A 20,165-nucleotide genomic window follows, 5' to 3' on the forward strand; every position below is an offset into this window, starting at 1 on the left:
GCGTCCGGAGCCTGTGCTCCGCAACGGGAGAGGCCATAACAGTGAGAGGCCCACGTATAGCAAAAAAAAAAGAAAAGAATGCAGAGATGATTGATTTTTTTTTCAGTATCAAGTCATCCCACCCAGAAACAAACAGTATTTTTTCATCTATTTATATAAATTTTATTTTATATCACTTAGTAGCAATTTAAATTGTCTTTCTGTAGGTCATGCACATTTTGTTAAATTGTGAATTAGCTCTTTGAAGCACAAAGCAGATTGCATCACTCTCTTCCTTAATTATTTTTTTGTAGCTTTCAAAAAGTTACTTAATATGGACTTTCCTCGTGGCGCAGTGGTTGAGAGTCCGCCTGCCGATGCAGGGGACACGGGTTTTGCACCGGTCCGGGAAGATCCCACATGCTGCGGAGCGGCTGGGCCCGTGAGCCATGGCCGCTGAGCCTGCGCGTCCGGAGCCTGTGCCCCTCAACGGGAGAGGCCACGACAGTGAGAGGCCCGCGTACCATAAAAAAAACACTTACTGAATAAACACTAAAATCCTCAGCTTTGTACTTGAGAGCCTTCCATGATTTAGTTTCCTCCTTTTTTTAGCCTCATGCTTCACTACATTGCACCAAATGCTCTCCTCCTTTGGGCTGTTGAACAAAGTTCATGATAATTTTGCTCCTGAGTAGTTATCAGATTAAAAAAATACAGAATACTAAATGGAATTTGAATTATTTTTAACAAGCAATAATTTTTTATTGTCAGTATTTCTCGTGCAACATTTTCCCTTTATCTCATGTCATATGCATAAGAAATTAGGAATTACTGAAATTGAACTGATACTTTGTATTATTATTTGCTAAACCTGGCAACCTTACTCATGATCTTTATGAGTTTTCCCTTTCACCTCATTCCCTGTCTACAGATATCCTTTGGGGCTAAGTCAAATACCACCTTATCATAAGCCCTTCTGCCTTTTTACTTCCTTCATAGAATTGGTAGGCTAAATGTCTTTCAGATTGCAGCCTTGCTGAACATTTATTTTTCTCCATTTGCCCATAATGCCTCATATCTGTTAGAATCTCAATAAACATTTGCTGAATAAATGAATAAATATTAGGCAATAAATCAGTTGAGGTACATCTCAAAATGATTGTTATTGGTAAACTCTTAGGCTTTAAAGAAAGTTATTTTAAAGCTAAGTATAAACATTGTTCTTTCATAAGTAACATGGCTTTGTGTTTAACACTAAAACACATTTAATGAAATGGAAAACTCCATATAAAACTGCTAAGTGCATCCACTAAAGGTTAGGAAGGTATGCCCACAGAGAATTCGGCTAACTAAACCAAAATGTTCCTACTCTGAAGCTCTGGGTATCCATCAGAGATTTGTACAGAATGTCCCCCAGACAGAATCACTGACTCTAGGAGATGCATTCCTGGGTGTAAATATGGATGTAGGATATGAATACTTTCCCCTTTGGGATAAATTGAGATGAAATCTGTTATAAAAAGAGTTTGAAATAATTTCCTTGAATTGATTTCTCTCTTTAAAATCCAAGGTGATTGACACCATAGACCCCTGCTAGGAATGGTGTTCCCAGAAAATCATGATTGCTAGGGTTGATTCTGATAAAGTTTCCTCTGTGTCAGAGTGTCTCTTAGAAGATCCATGCCAAGCACCACCTACCGCAGGACAAAGCAAACTTACTGTTATATCAGGAGACATCAATGTGGTTACGATGTTTCATCATTTCAACTCCTATACTGGACCTTCAAAAAAATAAGACAACAAATTACCCTGCTGTCTGTTGACACAATACAAGTAATAGAAGCGTGTGAGTGAAGGATAATTTAAAATTTGCTACAACTGCAAGCTATTACGGTTGTTGTAAATATTGTATCTATTGGGCATTGTATGTGAATTAGGATTTTTTATTGTATATCCATTGTATACGCATTAGGAAAACTATTTACCTTTCTGGGAGCACCTTGAAGTCCAGGGCAGCTCTGCTCTTCTGTCACATGCAATCAGTGTGTCCTGGAATTTTAGTTTCAAAGTATTTATCTAATCTGAAAGTCCTCCTCTCTCTCTACTTACACATCACTTATTCAAGTTCACACAATATTTTTCTTAGATTACTGTCAGCCTCTAGCCAGGCCGTCTCAATTTTATCCCATCTAAATTCTTCAACACAACTGCCAGAGCATCCTTTCTAATTGCAAATGCAGCTGCATTACTGCTTAAAATCCGTTATTTTAAAGTTGTTTATTTAAAATCCCCATCACTTACCTAAGGAGTTCAGGCTTCTTAGCCTGGCATGAAGACCTCTTCTCACAGGGTTCTTGCTTCCCTCTTTATATATGTTTTCTGCTATGTTTACCTTCTATTTTTCCTAGAAACTTGCTTTCTGAGGGTTGTAAGCTTTATGAAGGAAGGTAATGCATTTGCCTGGTCCACTGCTGTGTCCCTAATACCTCACAAAGTGGCTGGCAGAAAGTCATGTTCAGTCTGATGCATGAATAAATATACACTGAGTTTCTTTCCTCCAGGTAATGAAAGACTGACTATCTGACTCCCCTACTTCAAAGCTCTTACCCTCCCTTTGATTCACTCTTTGTTCCAATCCTGTGTACATGTGTAGGTAAGCGGTAGCAGGCAGAAAGAGGACACGGGGGAATGGGGACCCAGGTGCCAGGTAGTACAACAGATATAAGTGGTACCTGACTCGCTGCTATGGATGTCTCTTCAGGTTCAATCCAGAGAAAGGAAGGGATCAACACATTTTCATCCTCACTGGGACTTAGGCATAAGGACACTTAGTGGGTAGGAGGGGATTTGGTGAGGGGTACCATCAGAGATCAAAGGGAAAGAACAGAAACCCAACTGTGCTTTTACTTGTTTCAGAAGGGAATCAAAGACTATTGGTCAGGAGCCAACACTTGGATAACTATGGAAGATCTGAAATGCATGCTATTTTTCCATGTTTGCTATCCATACTTTACTTCCTCTTAGCATATTTTTGGGGAAGCTTAAGGGGAAAAGACTGTAAGCTTGACTTAGAAAACTGCTAAGAAAGGGGTTGCTGAGAACCTAGCATTCCACTCTATGGCCAAGTTTAGGGAAAGTGAATTCCCAGGGAAAAAAATAGATCCCTAGGGGGAAAATAAAAAGAATGGAAAGGGAAAAGGAAATGGACTGAGCCCCTGAGACTTACAGAAAGTTAGCAAAGTAGCCAAAGAGTCTGGAACAGATCTGTTGTCTCAGGGATTGGCCCACAGGTTCTGGGATTTGTGGTGGCATATAAGTTATCCTTTGCAAATTCCCAAAGTGACTCATGAAGTGTTCTGCAGCTTATGGTAGAGCCAGAAGACGAGGAAGTGAGTATGTTTGTGAGGAACGGGAGAAGATCTTGGCATTGACACTGCCATGATTGATATGAGAAACATGCTTACACCCCAGTTTATGGAGGCCTGTTCAACTGGAGGCTTCCAAGAGTCACTAGATCACAACTCAGGGAGTATGAAGGACTCCTCCAACCTGATGTCTGAGAAGATCTGAGAAGATCTGATCTTGAGATCGATTGGAGATGCCCAGTAGGAAGGAGTTGGATTGTTGGAAAGACGGCTCAGGCTGCAGTGTGGACAATGGATTAGAGAGGGTAGGCTAGGCGGAAAGGAATCTGTGACAAGTAATGTAGATGAGATGCTGATGATCTGAACTCAGGTAAGAGCACTAATCATGGAGAGAAATGGGCAAATGCAAAAGATACTTAAGAGGTAGAATCTACAGAATATGACATGGGGCATGAAGAAGCATGGATGTTATCATACACGTATCAAGGAATCCTTTTCTGGTGTAACATCTATTAACTAACACAGCAGAATACTTTTCCATTGAACATACTTTGTAAAACCTAGGTCTACAGTAAAAGATATGACTGAATCTGAGAATACCGGTCATCATGGAGAAGGACAGGCATATACAATGTAGTTCACCTTGGGCAGCCCTCTTTTATTGAACATCTGAGTGAGGATGCCAATCTTGGTGGTGGGAGTCATGAACAGGGGGCTCAGGAAGATGCCGCATATACCTGATCAGACCTTAAAGAGGCATCTGAGAGGGTCATGCTCAATATTAACTGAGGTAGGCAATTTTTAGGTTTGGGTCTGAGGTGGCTCCATTCCCTCTGAAGTGAGTCTCTTGCAGGGAGCATGTGCGTGGGTCTTGGTATTTTGTTTTGTTTTGTTTTTTTAATCAGCCACCCTATATCTGTTGATTGGAACATTTAGTCCATTGAGTTTTTTTTTTTTTAAGATTTAATTTTATTTATTTATGGCTGCGTTAGGTCTTCATTGCTGCACACAGTCTTTCTCTAGTTGTGGCGAGTGGGGGCTACTCTTCATTGCAGTGCACAGAGTTCTCATTGCGGTGGCTTCTCTTGTTGCAGAGCATGGGCTCTAGATGTGTGGGCTTCAGTAGTTGTGGTGTGCGGGCTCAGTAGTTGTGGCTCATGGGCTCTAGAGCACAGGCTCAGTAGTTGGAATGCACAGCTTAGTTGCTCCACGACATGTGGGATCTTCCCAGACCAGGGCTCGAACCCATGTCCCATGCATTGGCAGGCAGATTCTTAACAACTGCACCATCAGGGAAGTCTCTCCATTGACATTTAAAGTGATTATTGTTAGGTATGTACTTAGTGCTATATTGTTACTTGTTTTCTGGTTGTTCTTGTAGTTCTTTTCTGTTCTTTTCTTCATGTTTAAGTTTCTTCCCCTGTGGTTTGATGATTTTCTTTAGTGGTATCCTTGTGTTCCTTTCTGTCTAGTTTTAATGTATCTATTATAGGTTTTTGGTTTGTGGTTACCATGGGGTTTAATATATGTTAACCTATAACTGTATCTTTTAAACTGGTAGTCATTTAAGTTCAAACATATTCTAAAAGATCTACAATTTTTACTCCCCCCACCCATGTTTTGTGTTTTTGATGCCATATTTTATACCTTCATGTTTATCCCTTAACTCTTTATTTTAGTTATAGTTGATTTTACAAATTTTTAACTGTTAATCTTTGTACTAACTTAAGTAGTTGATCCACAGACTTTACTATATATTTGCCTTTCCTAGTGGGATTTTTCTTTTCCTATAGATTTTTTTTTGACTGTATTAATGAGATTTTACTTAAAGCATTTTGAAATTTTTTGTGAGGCGGCTTGAAGGTGGCAGAGATAATGTTTTACAAAAGAATCCTTTCCCCCATTATTTTTCTCCTGGGGAGAAAATAGCATCTTTTCAGATGGGCTCTTCTTCTTCTATCCTTGACTTAAATGTCCTCGGTGCTATAGATTCTTACTTCTAGTTGTAGCCTTTTCTTTTCCACTTAGAGACGACCCTTTAACATTTCTCTTAAGGTAGATTTAGTGTCGATGAACTCCTTTAGTTTTTGCTTGTCTGAGAAGTTATTTATCTCTCCTTCAATTCTAAATAATAATATTCCTGGGTAAAGTATCCTAGATTGCAGATTTTTCCATTTCAGCACTTTGAATATATCATGGCACTCTCTTTTGGTGTGCAATGGTTCTGCAGAAAAATCAGCTGATTTTGTATGTGACTGTTTGTTTTTCTCTTGTTACTTTTAGAATTCTTCTATTTCTTACTTTTACCATTTTAATTATATGTTGTGTTCTGAGTTTGTTTGGGTTCATCTTGTTTGAGACCCTCTGTGCTTCCTGTACCTAGATATCTGTTTCCTTCTTCATGTTTGGGAATTTTTCAGCCATAATTTCATCAAATGCATTTTTGATCCTTTTCTCTCTCTCTTCTCCTTCTGGGCCACTTACAGTACCGGTGTTGGTGTTCTTGATGTGGCACAGGTCCCTTAAACTGTTCTCATTTTCTTAATTCGTTCTTCTCTTTGTTGTTCTGATTAGGTGATTTCCATAATTCTGTCTTCCAGATCACTTGTGAATCTTCTGTATGAGCTAGTCAGCTGTTAATTCTTTCCAGTGTGTTTTTCATTTCAGTTATTGTACTCTTCAGGTCTGACTGGTTCTTTTTTTATATTTTCCAATTCCTTGTTAAAATTCTCACTGTGTTCATCTATTCTTTCCCCTAATTCTGTTAGTGTTCTTATTACTAATTCTTTGAATTCCTTATCTGGTAAATTATTTCTGTTTCATTAGTGGGTTTTTTTTTTTTTTAAAGGGGTTTTCTCTTGTTCTTTCATTTGAAACGAATTCCTCTGTCTTCTTATTTTGCTTAACTTCTCTATGAAATTAGGTGAAATATTACCTATTTTGATCTTGAACCAGTATCCTTATGTGGAAGCATCCTTACACAGTCTGTCTGTTCCCAGTGGCTTTGTTTGCAGAGCTGGATCTGACATAAGCATGAATCATGTCTTCCCCCAGGTCATGCTGGCAGCTATCACCTTGGTAGGAGGTGGGGCTGGAGATTGAAGGACTAGAGCTGGAGCTAGGTGTGAGCCTGGGTTTCTCCTCTTCTCAGATGCCACTACCTTCCTATTGGGGGTGGGGTCTGTTCCCTAGTTACTAGAGCAGAAGCCTTTAGGTTTGGGTCTGAGGTGGCTCCATTCCCTCTAAGTGTGTGCTCTCCCCACTCTCAGCAGCAGCATTCTTGCCCTAGAGGTGAGCTATGCTGGAGAAAGAGGGGCTATTGTGGGCACTCGGTGTGGGTAGAGGCATGAGCTGTGGTAGTCCTGGCTTCAGTCAGAGTTCCAGACTACTTCCTATGTGCTGCCTCCACAAGTGTCAGCAATGGCCACTCTTGCCCCATTCAGATGTCATTCTGGGTCTGAGCCAGCTCTGTCCCTCACAACTGCACACTCCCCTCAGCCACTACAGCCACTGCTCTAGTGTGGAGCTTTGCCATGGGGCAAGAGTGACTAGAGCGGGCGCATGACTCAGGCTGGGGCTTGTGCTGGGGTGGTTGTGGGAAACTGGCCAGAGTCCTGGGCAGTTTCAGTCAGCTTCCTCCACCTTGTTTTGGGAGTAAGCAAGTGTGTGTGTGCTCTTCACAAGCAGAGTCTAGGTTTCTTACAGCCCTCTTGTTTGTCCCACTGATTTTCAAACCAGCTAAGGGGACTCATCTTCCTGGTGTCAAGCCCCCAGGTTTGGGTTACCCAATATGTGGCTCTACCTTAGATCCTTAGATCCTCAGGGAGGAGCTCTGAGTTTGTGTAATCCCCCTCCTCATCTTTGTCCCCTACCAGGGGTGCCAGCCCTTACCTGATTGCTTCTCTTCCCTTCCTACTCAACTCTGTGTGGATCTTGCTTACAACCTTGGTTGTGCAAGAGTCTTTCGGCCAGTCTCCAGTTTGTTTGCAGTGAGAATTTTTCCACATGTAGATGTATTTTTGATGTGTTGGTGGGGGGAGGTGAGCTCCACATCCTCCTACTCTGCCATCTTGATCTCCCCCTGATAGGAATTCTTAACTCTTAGAGTCCTTAAGCCCAAGTGGAAACTAAGAAGTTAGCAATTGTGGACTGTTGGTTATGCTAGCATTCTGTTGATTGCCAAATTTATAAATACATTTAGTAATTTCTGGATGTGTATTCTTCCTTATAGTAAATTTTTCAATGCTTCAGAATACATGTTTACTAATAAACCCAAATATCTTTAGTTCCTCTGTAAAAGGAAGCCAAAATTGGTTAAACCTATGTTCAATAATTAATGTTTCAGTATTTTATCTTAGCTGAAAATGATCTAGCTAGTCAATGAATAGCCATCATTTAACTTATCTCAATATAACTTTAAGATTTCAAGTTTTTAGAAGATTTAGAAACAATTTTTATGTAGACTTATCATAAAGCATAATTACTGTTGAAAAATTCATTAATAAACTTTTCTCATATCTATTTAATTTACTTATTCTTGGCAATCATGTTTAGATTACTTATGAAAGCTTCACGTGACATTAAATGCTAACCATCATCTTATCTTTCTTGCTGACAAATTATGTAACAGAGATAATGTGAGCTTATTTAACTTTTAGTAAACCGAGGTAGAATAAAAGTTGTATATCTATATTATATTTGAATACTGAAAACTAAAGACATTCCTGTTTTAATTAAACCAACAAACTTAAACTACCTTTTATTTACTAAATATATCCTAGATCACATGAACCTGAAAAACATTTCAGTAATTTCTATATTCCTGAGAGTATATTTAATTTAAGTCAATCAAACAGAGTTCTTTACAAATTAATTTTGGCAATACCACCCAGAGGTAGAAAAATATCACATATCTATACCATGCATACATAGACATACATACACATACAGACAGATGCAAACAGAGATCTTACAGCTTTCATTTTAAAATTTTAACCATGGCACATATATGATAATGCAAAACTCACTAGTTTATAAAAGAACAGTTGGATCCAAATTGTGTATCTGGCAGATAGAATAAGTTCAGGTTACTTGCTCAGGTGGCTTAAACTTTTCACTAATATTTGTAGTGAAGGTTTTTAAGATTTTTTTATTCACCTAGTTTCCAAATAGCCTTTCTTTTTCTTCTCTCTTTTTTTCCCCCTTCTGATAAGAATGACCTCCCTGAAGTTTGCATTTTAAAGAGATGGCCCTCAGTTCCTAGAGAAGACAGGGTAGAACATTTAAATATATCTCAAAGGCACAGAGAAAGAATACAAGTTTCTCCTAGAAGGGCTTTTGTTTCCTAAAGCCTGAGTTTTTTCAATACCTACAAGCCTTTTGAGATGAAAACGGGATGTTTGGGGATTGGTAAAAAAGGATAGCTGAGATTTTTTGTTCTCAATTTGTAAGACAAGTTGTACAAGTTGTCTTCAGTTTGTCAGGCAGTTTTTAATTCCTCAAAGATTGGGTTGAGGGACTTCCCTGGCAGTCCAGTGGTTAAGACTTTGCCTTCCAATGCAGGGGGTGTGGATTTGATCCCTGGTTGGGGAGCTTAGATCCCACATGCCTTGAGGCCAAAAAACCAAAACATAAAACAGAAGCAATATTGTAATTACTTCAATAAAGACTTTAAAAATGGTCCACATCAAAAAATCTTAAAAAAAAAAAAAGATTGTGTTGAAAACTTAGAGATATCAAGGAGCTAATCCACCATCTAAGTACATTATCTTCAATTTGCTTCTTTATATCTAGGAGAAGATCTTTACTAAGTTAGAAGTGAAAAGTTTCCTAGCTTCTCTTTGGAATGTTTCAGTAAAGCCTCCCACAAAGGGTTCAGAATGTTTTTCTTTCCCTCTGGGCATGTAGTTTCATTTTAGATTAGGGACATGGCCGAAAAGGAAAGTTCCTATTAGGCTCTGAATATCAGCTTTTAATTTGGCCAAATTCTGGGAATTCCAGTGGTTAGGATTCCATGCTTTCACTGCCTTGGGCCTGGATTCAGTCCCTGATCAGAGAACTAAGATCCTGCAAGACACGTGGTGGCTTTATTTTAAAATGATATAAAATTAAAATTGGCCAATTTCTCACCATAAAGCTACTTTAAAAAATCCTTTCAAATATCTTGTTAGTTTTTAGCCAGGACAAATAGTATGTACTCCTGACAGTACTGAACAACTCCATGGATGTAAGAAGTGTTCCCAAAGAGGGTGCAAAAGATACTACTTTCCCAAAATTCAAAGATAACGAAGAGAAAGAAAGACTTAGACAATTGTCCTGAGAGCTGGCAGCAGTTGGTTGTACCCTAGCTGTAAATGGGGTGCAAACCCACATTTCTGTCCAGCCATGTCTAGTCAGTGGGGTGTGAGCCACAATTCTATCTGGGCATTAAAAAAAAAAAAAATTCATTGAAGTATACTTGATTTACAATGTGTGTTAATTACTGCTGTACAGTAAAGTGATTCAGTTATACCTATATATTATATATATTCTTTTTAAAATATTCTTTTCCATTATGGTTTATCATAGGATATTGAATATAGTTTTCTGTGCTATAGAGTAGGACCTTGTTGTTTATCCATTCTATATAAAAAAGCTTACATCTGCTAACCCCACCTCCCATTCCATCCCTCTCCCTTGGTAACCACCAGTCTATTCTCTATGTCTGTGATTCTGTTTCTGTTTCATAGATAGGTTCATTTGTGTCATATTTTAGATTCCACATATAAGTGATACCATATGTTATATGTCTTTCTCCTTCTGACTTACTTCACTTAGTGTAATAATCTCTAGTTGCATCCATGTTGCTGCAAATGGCATTATTTCATTTTTTATGGCTGCGTAGTATTCCATTGTATTGATATATATGTACCACTTCTTTATCCATTTATCTGTTGATGGGAGATTAGTTTCTTTCTATGTCTTGACTATTATGAATAGTGCTGCTATGAACATAAGGGTGCATGTATCTTTTTTGTCCTTTTTTTTTCTTTTTTAACATCTTTATTGGCGTATAATTGCTTTAAAATGGTTTGTTAGTTTCTGCTTTATAACAAAGTGAATCAATTATACATATACATATATCCTCATATCTCCTCCCCCTTGAGTCTCCCTCCCACCCACCCTATCCCATTCCTCTAGGTGGTCACAAAGCACTAAGCTGATCTCCCTGTGCTATGTGGCTGCTTCCCACTAGCTATCTACTTTATATTTGTTAGTATATATAAGTCCATGCCACTCTCTCACTTCATTGCAGCTTACCCTTCCCTCACCCCATGTCCTCCAGTCCATTCTCTATATCTGCGTCTTTATTCCTGTCCTGCCCCTAGTTTCTTCAGAACCATTTTTTTTTTAGATTCCATATATATGCATTAGCATATGGTATTTATTTTTCTCTTTCTGACTTACTTCACTCTGTATGACAGATTCTAGGTCCATCCACCTCACTACAAATAACTCAATTTCATCTCTTTTTATGGCTGAGTAATATTCCATTGTATATATGTGCCACATCTTTATGCTTTCATCTGTCAATGGACACTTAAGTTGCTTCTTTGTCCTGGCTATTGTAAATACAGCTGCAATGAACATTGTGGAACATAAATTTTTTTGAATTATGGTTTTCTCAGGGTATATGCCCAGTAGTGGGATTGCTGGGTCATATGGTAGTCCTTAATTTTAGTTTTCTAAGGAACCTCCATACTGTTCTCCATACTGGCTGTATCAATTTGCATTTGCACCAACATTGCAAAAGGGTTCCCTTTTCTCCACACCCTCTCCAGCATTTATTGTTTTTTGATTTTTTGATGATGGCCATTCTGACCAGTGTGAGTTGGTACCTCATTGTGGTTTTGATATGCATTTCTCTAATAATTAGTAATGTTGAGCATCTTTTCAGTTGTTTTTTGACCATCTGTATGTCTTCTTTGGAGCAATGCCTGTTTAGGTCTTCCACCCATTTTTTTAATTGAGTTGTTAGTTTTTTAGATATTGAGCTGCATGAGCTGTTTGTATAATTTGGAGATTAATCCCTTGTTGGTCGCTTCATTTGCAAATATTATCTCCCATTCTGAGGGTCATCCTTTTGTTTTATTTATGGTTTCCTCTGCTGTCAAAAGCTTTTTTAATAAAAAATTAATTAATTAATAAATTAGTTTTTGGCTGTATTGGGTCTTTGTTGCTGCACACGGGCTTTGTCTAGTTGTGGTGAGCGGGGGCTACTCTTCGTTGTGGTGTGCCAGGCTTCTCATTGTAGTGGCTTCTTATTGTTGTGGAGCATGGACTCCAGGTGCACGGGCTTCAGTAGTGGCACACAGGCTCAGTAGTTGTGGCTCATGGGCTCTAGAGAGCAGGCTCAGTAGTTGTGGTGCACAGGCTTTGTTACTGCATGATATGTGGGATCTTCCTGGACCAGGGCTCAAACCAGTGTCCCCTGCATTGGCAGGTGGATTCTTAACCACTGTGCCACCAGAAAAGTCCCTATGCAAAAGCTTTTAAGTTTAATTAGATCCCATTTATTTATTTTTGTTTTTATTTTCATTACTCTAGGAGGTGGCTCAGAAAAGATCTTGCTGCAGTTTATGTCAAAGAGTGTTTTGCCTATGTTTTCCTCTAAGAGTTTTATAGTGTCTGGCCTTATATTTAGGTTTTAATCCATTTTGAGTTTATTTCTGTGTATGGTGTTTGGGAGTGTTCTAATTTCATTCTTTTACATGCAGTTGTCCAGTTTTCCCACACCACTTATTGAAGAGGCTGTATTTTCTCCATTGTATATCCTTCTTTGTCATAGATTAGATGACCATAGGTGTGTGGGTTTATCTCTGGGCTTTCTATCCTGTTCCATTGATCTATATTTCTATTTTTGTGCCAATACCATACTGTTTTGATTACTGTAGCTTTGTAGTATAGTCTGAAGTCTGGGAGCCTGATTCCTCCAGTTACATTTTTCTTTCTCCAGGTTGCTTTAGATATTCAGGGTCTTTTGTGTTTCCATACAAATTGTGATTTTTTTGGTTCTAATTCTGAAAAATGCCATTAATAATTTGATAGGGATTGCATTGAATCTGTAGATTGCTTTGTGTAGCATAGTCGTTTTCACAATATTGATTCTTCCAATCCAAGAACATGGTATATCTCTTCATCCGTTTTTGTCATCTTTTATTTCTTTCATCAGTATCTTACAGTTTTCTGAGTACAGGTCTTTTGCCTCCATAGGTAGGTTTATTCCTAGGGTTTTTTTTTTTTTTTGATGCAGTGGTAATTGGGATTGTTTCCTTAATTTCTCTTTCTGATCTTTCATTGTTAGTGTATAGGGATGCAAGAGATTTCTGTGTATTAATTTTGTATCCTGCAACTTTACCAAATTAATTGATGTGCACTAGTAATTTTCTGGTAGTATCTTTAGGATTTTCTGTGTATAGTATCATGTCATCTGCAAATGATGACAGTTTTACTTCTTCTTTGCCAATTTGGATTCCTTCTAATTATTTTTCTTCTCTGATTTCTGTGGCTAGGACTTCTAAAACTATGTTGAATAATAGTTGTGAGAGTGGACATTATTGTCTTGTTCTTGATATTAGAGGAAATGCTTTCAATTTTTCACCATTGAGAATAATGTTTGCTGTGGGTTTGGCATATATGGTTTTTATTTTGCTGAGGTAGCTTCCCTCTGTGGTCAGTTTCTGGAGAGTTTTCATAATAAATGGGTGTTGAATATTGTCAAAAACTTTTTTTTGCATCTATTGAGATGATAATATGGTTTTTATTCCTCAATGTGTTAACGTGGTGTATCACATTGATTGATTTGCGTATATTGAAGAATCCTTGCATTCCTGGGAGAAATCCCACTTGATCATGGTGGATGATCCTTTTAATGTGTTGTTGGATTCAGTTTGCCAGTATTTTGTTGAAGATTTTTGTGTCTATGTTCATCAGTGATATTCGCCTGTAATTTTCTTTTTTTTGTGTGATATCTTTGTCTGGTTTTGGTATCAGGATGATTGTAGCCTTATATAATGAACTTGGGAGTATTCCTTCCTCTGTAATTTTTTGGAATAGTTTGAGAAGGATAGGTGTTAACTCTTCTCTAAATATTTGATAGAATTTGCCTGTGAAGCCATCTGGTCCTGGACTTTTGTTTGTTGGAAGATTTTCTTTTTTTTTTTTGGTACGTGGGCCTCTCACTGCTGTGGTCTCTCCTGCTGCAGAGCACAGGCTCTGGAAGTGCAGGCTCAGCAGCCATGGCTCATGCGCCCAGCTGTTCTGTGGCATGTGGGATCCTCCCAGACTGGGGCATGAACCCGCATCCCCTGCGTCAGCAGGCAGACTCCCAACCACTGCGCCACCAGGGAAGCCCTTGTTGGAAGGTTTTTAGTCACTGTTTCAATTTCAGTACTTATGATTGTTCTGTTCATATTGTCTATTTCTCCCTGGTTCAGTCTTGGAAGGTGTACCTTTCTAAGAATTTGTCCATTTCTTCCATGTTTTCCATTTTATAGCCTTATATTTGCTTGTAGTAGTATCTTATGATCCTTTGTATTTCTGTGGTGTCTGTTGTAACTTCTCCTTTTTCATTTCTGATTTTATTGAGTTGAGTCCTCTCTCTATTTTTCTTGATGAGTCTGGATCAATGTTTGTCAATTTTGTTTATGTTCTCAAAGATCCAGCTTTTAGTTTCATTGATCTTGCTATTCTTTTCTTCATATCTATTTCATTTGTAACTGCTCTGATCTTTATGATTTCTTTCCTTTTACCTACTTTGGGTTTTGTTTGTTCTCCTTTCTCTAGTTGCTTTAGTTGTAAGGTTTGTTTGTTTATTTGAGATTTTCCTGTTACTTGAGGTAAGATTGTATTGCTCTAAACTTCCCTCTTAGAACTGCTTTAGCTGCATCCCATAGGTTTTGGATCATCGTGTTTTTGTTGTCTTTGTCTCTGGTATTTTTTATTTCCTCTCTGATTTTTTTCAGTGTTCCATTGGTTATTTAGTAACATATTGTTTAGCCTCTGTTTATTTTTTTTTTTAAGATGCAAACTATCATAACCGTTATTAGAGCATGGTCTTGTTGTTTCCTAAGAAAATGGCCCAGTAAAAAGGAGTGGATTGATGACTGTGACAGTTATTAATGCATTGCCTCTCAGCTCCAAATTCACCCATCAATATATTCTCTTCAGTGACAGAGAGAATTATTTTAAGTACCTCTCCTTAAGGTGAGCATGTTGTCGAGCTTTGTCATTAGAGGGCATTGGAGGGACAGTACAGGAGGAAGGCGCTATCCCTTGTCATTGCCTACAACAGTGGGTGGGCATTGTGAGTATGGAGACTTCCAGTGGAGCTCTTCTTGTCTTATTCCTAGAACCAGGCAATTTCTCAGTGACCTTGTAGGCTTGTCCTTTCCTAACAATAACTTTCCCTTGCTTTCGTACACAGAAAACGACAATCTGTGGCTTCCTGACAGTGAAGGCCTCCTGCTTGTATAGGCGCTGATTCCCTTTGCAGGTCCCTGGGCAGGTCAGCTGTCCCGGCCCCCACCCACTTTACATGCCCACGCCCCTGCTTGCTGATCACCTGTATTCCATCCTCACTACAGAGGGTCACTTTCTGCTTGCCCAGCAATTGCAGACCATCTGTGACCTGGACAAACCAGTGATCTTCTCTGCTGCCCAGTGTGCTGAACTACATCTTCCTCAGCAGGGTCTAAATTCCAGTCTTGGGGAGGGCCCATTCCAAGTTGCTCCTTCCTTGGATACCCTCTCTCTTCCCTAAGGGTACAATATAGAGTTTCCTTCTATCTTACAGTCACTCGTTTATCAGAGTGTAATAATTTTTTATATCAGACATCCTCTGTTTAGCCTACTGTGTGGTTTCTACCTCCTAATTGGATCTATACAATACAATGGCAAGAGAGATTATAACTGCAGGAATTCAGCACCAACTAGTTCTTTGAATATACCACTTTTTGAAGCCTCCTCCTTGGAAGGATCCTCATACATGTAATTTTTAATCTTCTCAGTTTCTTCTCAGTATACTCTTTAACATCCTTACCTCTTGATAATAATCATTTCCCTTGGAAATATTTACCTCTTTGTTTCCTTTAGAAATATTTATCCATCTTGTCTAAGAATCCATTCTGTCCAAAAGGCTGTGTGCCAGTCATTTTTACTTGTTTCTCTCATTGGGAGACCAGTTTGCAGTTGCTACAGACATACTGTGCAAGCATCTCAGACAGGAAATGACCCACCAAACATCAAGCAGACATGGCAACAGTTACTCTGTGTTTATAATGATTCATTCTGAGAAAAACGGATTCATTTTGGGGAAGAACTGAAATCATTTTGGATTTCCACTAGAAAGTGCTAACTTCTGAGGCCCTTCATTCTGAATGCATTACCCTGAGCTTGCACTTCCTCTTAGGGTTCACACATTACAAACAAATACTTCTCCTCTTTTCTTTTCTTTCAAAAAAAAAAAAAAATCTCTGGGCCACATTCTAATTTTAGTCACTCTTCTGAAATTATAGTCCTCTGTGTTCTCTAAAAAAATCTGCTCCTTTAGCAAGACCTTCAGTGACCCTTGCCAACCTCATCCAATTGGAGAGTGGTAATGGAAAGTCACTTTATTAATAAAAGAAAACAGATGCTGTTCCAAAGTTCCATGGTTTCACAACTCTTGTTCATTCTGATGTTAGCAACTATAGCAGTCTGTGATGATGCCTGAGTTATGTTACCAGTCCCTCTCTCCCTCCCTTCCTCCCTTCTTTCTTTCCTTCTTTTCTCTCTCTCCCTTTCTCTTTCTCTCTCTCCCTTCCTCCCTCCTTATTCTTTCCCTCCCTCCCTTTATTTTCTTCCTTCTCTTTCTTTTTGTCCTCTTTTCTTCCTTCTCTCCTTCTCCCTTTCCTGCCCTCTCTCTTATTTTCCTTCCTTTTCTCCTTCCCTCAGTTGCCTTCCCATTATAATTAGGATAGAATTCAAACTCCTTGCCATAGACTACAAAGGCCACATGTGATCTGGCCCCTATCTCCCTCTCTAACTTCTACTCCCTTCCTACTTCTCGCACTGACAATACTCCAGGCATAATGGTCTCCTGTTCTTTAAATAAACCAAGCTCCATCATGTCTCAGGGGTTTGGCACTTGCCATTCTTTCTTAAGGATCGCTGTCTTCACTTTGTCTCACGGATGCCTCCTTTCCATTATTTTGATCTCCCTTGAAATGCCTTCTCCTCTGAGATGCCTTTTTGAACTGCTCCAACTAGTCACCTCCATCACCACCATGCTGTCACTCTGCATCACATTACCCTATTGTATACTTTGTTCATACTACTTTAGTAGTGTGGGATTATTTTATAACTTTTTTGTTTATCTTTTTCCTTTATTACAATATAAATTCTTTGATGGCAAAGAATTCATGTGCCTTTTGGACCACTGTATTCCTAAAGACTCGAATAGTTCCTGACACATGATAAGGGACTTAATATTTTTGACCGTCTGTTTACTGAGCACTGAACTGTGAATTGTGGTTCATGGGCAAATAAGTAGAAAAATTATTATCCCTTTCCTGGAGGAAACTGGATAAATGGATTTAAGATATTCCTATTATAATTGTCTTTTCCTAGATGGAGCAAGAGTAGGTCAGGGGCCCAGTGATATCTGGAGCATGGTTTAGAGGGAAAAATTAAGGAAGAATATTATACCAAAATACTTTATAATAGTTATATCACCCTATTCAACTGAAATTCTCATATCATTCTTTTTCGGTCAAATTTTGGGAAGGCCTATTACAATGCAAGTGAGCGTGATTAAAATAGTAACCCATCTGTGTAGATTATAGAAATCAATGTTGTTGATTATCTACATTATGGTTTTCAAACATTTTAAGTGGTAGAACCTTTTTTTTTTCAAATCAAAAGCCTACCCAGAAGCCCAATAAACATGGGTAAAGGGCTTCCCTGGTGGCGCAGTGGTTGAGAGTCCGCCTGCCGATGCAGGGGACACTGGTTCGTGCCCTGGTCCGGGAGGATCCCACATGCCGCGGAGCGTCTGGGCCCGTGAGCCATGGCCGCTGAGCCTGTGCATCCGGAGCCTGTGCTCCGCAAAGGGAGAGGCCACAACAGTGAGAGGCCTGCGTACCGGAAAAAAAAAAAAAAAAAAAAAATCAACAATGGTAAAAATGGCTGATATTCTGGCTGAAGTGGTGTGGAAGAATTGGTACCCTGCAACCAAGCACTTCTCCTAACTCCTGTCCCTCCAGGCAGTACCTGCAGCACCACCCAGAGTTGCACAGAGCAAGGTTTGAAAATCACAAATCTCAGACTAACTCCTTCATTTCAGAAACTGAGGCCCAGAGAGCTGAAGTGACTTATCTAAAGTTATGTAATTACTGTCAACAAAAGGACTGAAGCCCAGCTCTCTGAATCCTAGAGCACTGTGCTTTCAACTGTTTTTTTGTGTGTGTGTGCTAGGCGGGCCTCTCACTGTTGTGGCATCTCCAGTTGCGGAGCACAGGCTCCGGACGCGCAGGCGCAGCGGCCATGGCTCACGGGCCCAGCCGCTCCGCGGCATGTGGGATCTTCCCAGACCGGGGCACAAACCCGCGTCTCCTGCATCGGCAGGCGGATTCTCAACCACTGCGCCACCAGGGAAGCCCTCAACTGTTTTATCTGATATTCCTGAAGGATAAATTCTACAGAATAGATTAGCTCCTAGCAGTGGGAGTCCCTCTAGGGAGAGAAATGTCAGAGGCTTTCAGTATGCAGAGGGTCTTGCTTCAAATTCTGCTGCTCCTTCAGGACTGTGTACATGGAGCATTGCCTCAAAAGACTGCTCTTCCCACTTGGAAATCATCTGAACTTGTCTCATAAATAAGGAAATGGGACTACTTTCTCCAAATATTTATTTTATAATGACTTTATTGCTCTGAATTTCCATGCATCACAGAGAACTTTTAATCATTAGGTGTCTTGACTTCCTGCTTGTGCAAAGTGTCATGACTCTGATCAAGAAGGGTAGCTCCTTTTCATAAGTATTTTTGTGTTTATTTGTAAGTGGAAGCCCAAATTAGAAATAACTGATTTGGTTGAGTTGCTGGTTAATAAATCAGCCATAGTGCAGATTTTCTCTTGCTAATTGAGAGTTCAGAGCCAACAGCAGCTGGCATGATAGCAAACACTTAATAGATGTCTTTAATTAAGTGAATAAATTAAAGTGATATGTTTTATCTAGCAAATAAAGTTTAACAATATATTAATCTGATTTCTGACTACAGATTGGGGTGGGTGGACATTATTTGTGCCCTATACAATTGTTATATCCCAGGCATCAATAATGCCCACATTGAGATCCTGAAAAATGTCCTTTATGGCAAGATATTGGATGTAACCATGAAAGTCACTAAATCTCTCCACATCACTGTGCATCTCCCTGATGTTTTCTGCCTTGATGATAACCACAGTGTCTGGGCTTCTCAGAAGAAGGCGCTGAACTGCGTCATGGACACTGAGAGCCCTTCGGGTAAAAACATCAATGGGAAAGGGTCTGAAGTGCTGGCCCAGAGAAATAACAATGACGGTATTTTTTTCTCCTCCAGTTCTGTCAGCAACGCGAACGATGTACTCAATCGCTTTGACTGAATAGGTCAGTGATCCAATCAAGGGGTAACCATGCTTTTGCCACTGGATGTTGATATTCTTGTGCAAGTCCACAGCAAATTGGTTTTGAAAATTTCCAAATTCATGCAGATCCACTGACTTCAGGGCTGATGACAAATAGGCAATCTCAAAATGAAAGGGAAAAAAAGTTACAAAGGTCATAAAAATAGAAGAAAAGATTTGGTGTTTATGATTAAATAATTTAATCCTGACTAATTTTATTATAGGTTTAAATGAGAGAATAGTTTGAAAATTATTGAGCAACCAAAAGTGTTATACAAATCAGAAATTATATTTGCCGCTCTGTAGAACCATGTAGAGCCAAATCGACTGGCGATGGTGAGCACTGAGATCACTTCACTGGAGGATGATGGAGTCACTTTTGTGGGTATTAGTTTTGTACATTTTGCTAACGATAGACTAAGTTCATTTGAAGATAGAGAAAGATACCAATTGATGTCTTTATATTTCAAAAAACAAGTAACCCTATTTCCCCAAGTCCTCTGTAAGTTCCCTTAAGACAGGAATTATATTTTATACTTCTGTGTTTCTTTTACAGATGCATGAAATGGTACTGAATACATCATCTATAATAATAATATTACTATGCACTTGTGAAGGACTTTACAGTTTACAAAGCATTTATTAGGACTGATATATTCATTTACTTCAAAGCTCAATATATATGCATATATATATTTAATTGCCATATTGTAGAAAAGAAAACCAAGAGATGAAATGACCTGTTCAAGATTACACAACTAGTAAGTGACAGAATCTGTACCTAAACTTGAAGTTTCTCCCAATTCTTGTGAAAGTAGTCTACCCAATCTTGAAACTTTTGAAAAGTATCATATGGATAGAAGAAAATGAAGTCCCTTCATTTTTCATCGTATGAATTAGACCCTTGTCAAACTATCAAGGCCAGCTGCTTTATAGCTAGAATTTCTGAGGAAAATGTGTAGTAAAGGATTATTAATGCTTTGTAACATGTATCATCTTAGAAGTAAAGGGCTGCACTTAAAATCTTAACCAGTATGGTTTGAAAATAGTGATGCTGGAGGGTTGGGTGGAGGAAAAGGGCAGAATTTTTTCTTCATTCCGTTTCTAACATATTTCAATTTCCTTTTCCAAAGCACACTA

At 39.0% G+C, this 20,165-nt stretch overlaps 1 protein-coding gene across 16 annotated transcripts in view; it reads right to left on the reverse strand.

Moving 5' to 3' along the window:
• NXPE4 (neurexophilin and PC-esterase domain family member 4) overlaps positions 1–20,165 on the reverse strand; it is a 62,320-nt gene that overhangs the window by 18,387 nt on the left and 23,768 nt on the right. For 9 of the 16 annotated variants that reach the window (XR_010841448.1, XR_010841446.1, XR_010841447.1 and 6 more), the window contains one exon: positions 18,267–19,129. Coding sequence is in view for 3 of the 16 variants with exons in the window: in XM_067038976.1 (XP_066895077.1) it covers positions 18,669–19,148 (480 nt within the window). In the remaining 13 variants the exon portion in view is untranslated. Of the gene's footprint in view, positions 1–1,698; positions 1,761–1,964; positions 2,029–18,266; positions 19,149–20,165 lie in introns of those variants that run through there. The other 7 variants (XR_010841444.1, XR_010841441.1, XR_010841450.1 and 4 more) reach the window with 3 other exon arrangements.

The sequence above is a fragment of the Kogia breviceps genome, chromosome 7, assembly GCF_026419965.1.
Source record: "Kogia breviceps isolate mKogBre1 chromosome 7, mKogBre1 haplotype 1, whole genome shotgun sequence".
NCBI classification, from domain to species: Eukaryota; Metazoa; Chordata; class Mammalia; order Artiodactyla; family Physeteridae; genus Kogia; species Kogia breviceps.